General features: G+C 54.5%; 1 protein-coding gene across 1 annotated transcript in view; it reads right to left on the reverse strand.

The window, feature by feature from the left end:
• Window positions 1–2,939: 2,939 nt before the first annotated feature.
• The window catches only part of LOC310950048 (multidrug resistance-associated protein 1-like), a gene marked incomplete at its 5' end in the record, with an annotated part of 46,157 nt that continues 41,600 nt past the window's right edge, over window positions 2,940–7,496 (reverse strand). Inside the window, 1 exon segment of the mRNA XM_083917712.1 lies at window positions 2,940–3,241. Coding sequence (XP_083773838.1) covers window positions 3,133–3,241 — 109 coding nt within the window. The 3' untranslated portion in view covers window positions 2,940–3,132.

Here is a 7,496-nt window from a genome sequence, read left to right on the forward strand (position 1 = left end):
ACAGACACAAGTCACAGATGAGTCACAGACACAAGTCACACACACGAGTCAGAGACACGAGTCACACACACGAGTCACAGACGAGTCACAGACACGAGTCACACACACGAGTCACAGACACGAGTCACACACACGAGTCACAGACGAGTCACAGACACGAGTCACAGACACGAGTCACAGACACGAGTCAGACACAAGTCACAGACGAGTCACAGACACGAGTCACAGACGAGTCACAGACACGAGTCACAGACGAGTCACAGACACGAGTCAGGACACGAGTCACAGACACGAGTCACAGACACGAGTCACAGATGAGTCACCGACACGAGTCACAGACACGAGTCACAGACACGAGTCACAGACGCGAGTCACAGACGAGTCACAGACACGAGTCACAGACACGAGTCACAGACACGAGTCACAGACACGAGTCCAGACACGAGTCACAGACACGAGTCACAGACACGAGTCACAGATGAGTCACAGACACGAGTCACAGACACGAGTCCAGACACGAGTCACAGACACGAGTCACAGACACGAGTCACAGATGAGTCACAGACACGAGTCACAGATGAGTCAGGACAAGAGTCACAGACACGAGTCACAGACACGAGTCACAGACACGAGTCACAGACACGAGTCACAGACACGAGTCACAGACACGAGTCACAGACACGAGTCAGAGACACGAGTCAGACACAAGTCACAGACACGAGTCAGAGACACGAGTCAGACACGAGTCACACACACGAGTCACACACACGAGTCACAGACACGAGTCACACACACGAGTCACAGACAAGTCACAGACACAAGTCACAGACGAGTCACAGACACGAGTCACAGACACGAGTCACGGACACGAGTCACGGACACGAGTCACGGACACGAGTCACAGACACAAGTCAGAGACACGAGTCACAGACATGAGTCACAGACACGAGTCAGAGACACGAGTCACAGACACAAGTCACAGACACGAGTCAGAGACACGAGTCACAGACACAAGTCACAGACACGAGTCAGAGACACGAGTCACACACACGAGTCACACACACGAGTCACAGACACGAGTCACAGACACGAGTCACAGACATGAGTCACAGATGAGTCACAGACACGAGTCACAGACACGAGTCACAGACACGAGTCAGAGACACGAGTCAGAGACACGAGTCACACACGAGTCACCGTCACGAGTCACAGACACGAGTCACAGACACGAGTCAGAGACACGAGTCAGAGACACGAGTCACACACACGAGTCACCGACACGAGTCACAGACACGAGTCACAGACACGAGTCACAGATGAGTCACCGACACGAGTCACAGACACGAGTCAGAGACACGAGTCAGAGACACGAGTCACAGACACGAGTCACAAACGAGTCACAGATGAGTCACAGACACGAGTCACACACACGAGTCACAGATGAATCACACACACGAGTCACAGACACGAGTCACAGACACGAGTCAGAGACACGAGTCACCGACACGAGTCACAGACACGAGTCACACACACGAGTCACACACACGAGTCACAGACACGAGTCACAGACACGAGTCACAAACGAGTCACAGATGAGTCACAGACACGAGTTACACACACGAGTCACACACACGAGTCACAGATGAGTCACAGACACGAGTCACAGACACGAGTCACAGACACGAGTCACAGACTGGAGTCACACACACGAGTCACAGACACGAGTCACAGACACGAGTCACAGACACGAGTCAGAGACACGAGTCATGGACACGAGTCACAGATGAGTCACAGACACGAGTCACAGACACAAGTCACACACACGAGTCACAGACGAGTCACAGACACGAGTCACAGACACGAGTCACAGATGAGTCACAGACACAAGTCACACACACGAGTCACAGACGAGTCACAGACACGAGTCACAGACACGAGTCACAGACTGGAGTCAGAGACACGAGTCACACACACGAGTCACACACACGAGTCACAGATGAGTCACACACACGAGTCACACACACGAGTCACAGACACGAGTCACAGACACGAGTCACAGACACGAGTCACAGACACGAGTCAGAGACACGAGTCATGGACACGAGTCACAGACACGAGTCACAGACACAAGTCACACACACGAGTCACAGACGAGTCACAGACACGAGTCACAGACAGTTGTTCCACGTGGTGGTCATCACTGTCGCCTGCAGCAGGAGGGTCGCTGGTTTGAATCCCAGCTGGGGTCCTTCTGTGTGGAGCATGTTCTCCCGTGTCTGGTTCTCTCTGGTTCTTCCTCCCACAGACGTGCAGGTGACTGTGCCAGACCGGGGTCCAGGGTGGACCCTCGTGGACCCTCATGGACCCTCGTGGACCCCCGTGGACCCTCATGGACCCTCGTGGACCCGCCTCACGCTGATCTGAGCTGGGGTCGGCTCCAGACCCCGAGACCCCGACAGGAACCAGAGGATGAAGATGAATGAGTGTGTCCATGGTTTTATTGATTTATGAGGAAACACACACACACACACACACACACACTCACACACACACACACAGACACACAGACACACACAGACACACACAGACACACAGACACACAGACACACACACACACACACACACACACACACACACACACACACACACACACACACACAGAGACACAGACACACACACACACTCACACACACACACACACACACACACTGAAGTCACAAAAACAAACGACAGAGAAACTTTCATCAGGTGACTTTAATGTGTTCAAACACGTCCAGACCCAAAACCACCTGAGCCCACGTCACACCAGGGTCTGGACTCCACACAGGTTTGACTCTGACACACACGAGGACCCGAGGACACGAGGACTCAAGGACTCGAGGACACGAGGACACGAGGACACAAGGACTCAGGGACTCGAGGACTCGAGGACACGAGGACACAAGGACACGGGGACACGAGGACACGAGGACTCGAGGACACGGGGACACGAGGACACGGGGACACGAGGACACGGGGACACGAGGACACGGGGACACGAGGACACGGGGACACGAGGACACGGGGACTCGAGGACACGGGGACTCGAGGACTCGAGGACACGAGGACACGAGGACTCGAGCACTGGTGCGTTCAGGCCAGACCGGCCTCGACACACATCTGGTAGAAGAGGCCCTGCAGCCGCAGCAGCTCCGCCGGGGAGTCCACCTCAGCGATGGAGCCGCGGTCCATCACCACCACCCTGGAGAGACACGAGTCACAGACACGAGTCACAGACACGAGTCACAGACACGAGTCACAGACACGAGTCACACACACGAGTCACACACACGAGTCACAGACACGAGTCACAGACACGAGTCAGAGACACGAGTCACAGACACGAGTCACAGACACGAGTCACACACACGAGTCACAGACACGAGTCACAGACACGAGTCACAGACACGAGTCACAGACACGAGTCACAGACACGAGTCACAGACGAGTCACAGACACGAGTCACAGACACGAGTCACAGACACGAGTCACAGACGAGTCACAGACGAGTCACAGACACGAGTCACAGACACGAGTCACAGACGAGTCACAGACACGAGTCACAGACGAGTCACAGACACGAGTCAGGACACGAGTCACAGACACGAGTCACAGACACGAGTCACAGATGAGTCACCGACACGAGTCACAGACACGAGTCACAGACACGAGTCACAGACACGAGTCACAGACACGAGTCACAGACACGAGTCACAGACGAGTCACAGACACGAGTCACAGACACGAGTCACAGACACGAGTCACAGACGAGTCACAGACACGAGTCACAGACACGAGTCACACACACGAGTCACAGACACGAGTCACAGACACGAGTCACAGACGAGTCACAGACACGAGTCACAGACACGAGTCACAGACACGAGTCACAGACACGAGTCACAGACACAAGTCACACACACGAGTCACAGACGAGTCAGAGACGAGTCAGGACACGAGTCACAGACACGAGTCACAGACACGAGTCACAGACACGAGTCACAGACACGAGTCAGGACACGAGTCACAGACACAAGTCACAGATGAGTCACAGACACAAGTCACACACACGAGTCAGAGACACGAGTCACACACACGAGTCACAGACGAGTCACAGACACGAGTCACACACACGAGTCACAGACACGAGTCACACACACGAGTCACAGACGAGTCACAGACACGAGTCACAGACACGAGTCACAGACACGAGTCAGACACAAGTCACAGACGAGTCACAGACACGAGTCACAGACGAGTCACAGACACGAGTCACAGACGAGTCACAGACACGAGTCAGGACACGAGTCACAGACACGAGTCACAGACACGAGTCACAGATGAGTCACCGACACGAGTCACAGACACGAGTCACAGACACGAGTCACAGACGCGAGTCACAGACGAGTCACAGACACGAGTCACAGACACGAGTCACAGACACGAGTCACAGACACGAGTCCAGACACGAGTCACAGACACGAGTCACAGACACGAGTCACAGATGAGTCACAGACACGAGTCACAGACACGAGTCCAGACACGAGTCACAGACACGAGTCACAGACACGAGTCACAGATGAGTCACAGACACGAGTCACAGATGAGTCAGGACAAGAGTCACAGACACGAGTCACAGACACGAGTCACAGACACGAGTCACAGACACGAGTCACAGACACGAGTCACAGACACGAGTCACAGACACGAGTCAGAGACACGAGTCAGACACAAGTCACAGACACGAGTCAGAGACACGAGTCAGACACGAGTCACACACACGAGTCACACACACGAGTCACAGACACGAGTCACACACACGAGTCACAGACAAGTCACAGACACAAGTCACAGACGAGTCACAGACACGAGTCACAGACACGAGTCACGGACACGAGTCACGGACACGAGTCACGGACACGAGTCACAGACACAAGTCAGAGACACGAGTCACAGACATGAGTCACAGACACGAGTCAGAGACACGAGTCACAGACACAAGTCACAGACACGAGTCAGAGACACGAGTCACAGACACAAGTCACAGACACGAGTCAGAGACACGAGTCACACACACGAGTCACACACACGAGTCACAGACACGAGTCACAGACACGAGTCACAGACATGAGTCACAGATGAGTCACAGACACGAGTCACAGACACGAGTCACAGACACGAGTCAGAGACACGAGTCAGAGACACGAGTCACACACGAGTCACCGTCACGAGTCACAGACACGAGTCACAGACACGAGTCAGAGACACGAGTCAGAGACACGAGTCACACACACGAGTCACCGACACGAGTCACAGACACGAGTCACAGACACGAGTCACAGATGAGTCACCGACACGAGTCACAGACACGAGTCAGAGACACGAGTCAGAGACACGAGTCACAGACACGAGTCACAAACGAGTCACAGATGAGTCACAGACACGAGTCACACACACGAGTCACAGATGAATCACACACACGAGTCACAGACACGAGTCACAGACACGAGTCAGAGACACGAGTCACCGACACGAGTCACAGACACGAGTCACACACACGAGTCACACACACGAGTCACAGACACGAGTCACAGACACGAGTCACAAACGAGTCACAGATGAGTCACAGACACGAGTTACACACACGAGTCACACACACGAGTCACAGATGAGTCACAGACACGAGTCACAGACACGAGTCACAGACACGAGTCACAGACTGGAGTCACACACACGAGTCACAGACACGAGTCACAGACACGAGTCACAGACACGAGTCAGAGACACGAGTCATGGACACGAGTCACAGATGAGTCACAGACACGAGTCACAGACACAAGTCACACACACGAGTCACAGACGAGTCACAGACACGAGTCACAGACACGAGTCACAGATGAGTCACAGACACAAGTCACACACACGAGTCACAGACGAGTCACAGACACGAGTCACAGACACGAGTCACAGACTGGAGTCAGAGACACGAGTCACACACACGAGTCACACACACGAGTCACAGATGAGTCACACACACGAGTCACACACACGAGTCACAGACACGAGTCACAGACACGAGTCACAGACACGAGTCACAGACACGAGTCAGAGACACGAGTCATGGACACGAGTCACAGACACGAGTCACAGACACAAGTCACACACACGAGTCACAGACGAGTCACAGACACGAGTCACAGACACGAGTCACAGATGAGTCACAGACGAGTCACAGACACGAGTCACAGACACGAGTCACAGACGAGTCACAGACACGAGTCACAGACTGGAGTCAGAGACACGAGTCACACACACGAGTCACAGACACGAGTCACAGACACGAGTCACAGACGAGTCAGAGACACGAGTCAGGACACGAGGTGGTGCTGGTGTTGGTGCTGGTGCTGGTGATGGTGTTGGTGTTGGTGTTGGTGTTGGTGTTGGTGCTGGTGTTGGTGCTGGTGTTGGTGTTGGTGCTGGTGTTGGTGATGGTGCTGGTGTTGGTGCTGGTGTTGGTGTTGGTGCTGGTGATGGTGATGGTGATGGTGTTGGTGCTGGTGCTGGTGTTGGTGTTGGTGCTGGTGTTGGTGCTGGTGCTGGTGTTGGTGCTGGTGCTGGTGCTGGTGTTGGTGCTGGTGCTGGTGTTGGTGTTGGTGCTGGTGTTGGTGATGGTACAGGTGTTGGTGCTGGTGTTGGTGTTGGTGCTGGTGCTGGTGTTGGTGCTGGTGTTGGTGTTGGTGCTGGTGATGGTGATGGTGTTGGTTTTGGTGTTGGTGATGGTGCTGGTGCTGGTGATGGTGCTGGTGATGGTGTTGGTCAGTGCAGATCATACCGGGTGTAGTCCATGATGGTGTTGAGGCGGTGTGCGATGGTGAGGACGGTGCAGTCATCAAACTGAGTCCGGATGGTGGACTGGATCAGCTGGTCCGTCTTCAGGTCCACGGCGGCTGTGGCTTCGTCCAGAACCAGGATCCTGGTCTTCCTCAGCAGGGCCCGGGCCAGACACAGCAGCTGCCTCTGACCCAGACTGCACACAGAGACGGCACTTCAGAACACATGTGACGGTGCTGGTGATGGTGCTGGTGATGGTGCTGGTGATGGTGCTGGTGCTGGTGTTGGTATTGGTGTTTGTGTTGGTGTTGGTGATGGTGCTGGTGTTGGTGCTGGTGTTGGTGTTGGTGCTGGTGTTGGTGTTGGTGTTGGTGTTGGTGCTGGTGTTGGTGTTGGTGTTGGTGCTGGTGTTGGTGTTGGTGTTGGTGCTGGTGTTGGTGGTGCTGGTGGTGGTTCTGGTGCTGGTGTTGGTGTTGGTGCTGGTGTTGGTGTTGGTGCTGGTGCTGGTGCTGGTGCTGGTGTTGGTGTTGGTGTTGGTGGTGCTGGTGCTGGTGTTGGTGCTGGTGTTGGTGATGGTGTCAGTGATGGTGCTGATGGTGTCAGTGGTGGTGCTGGTGTTGGTGACG

This window comes from Echiichthys vipera, assembly GCF_963691815.1.
Source record: "Echiichthys vipera genome assembly, chromosome: 8".
Classification (NCBI taxonomy): domain Eukaryota; kingdom Metazoa; phylum Chordata; class Actinopteri; order Perciformes; family Trachinidae; genus Echiichthys; species Echiichthys vipera.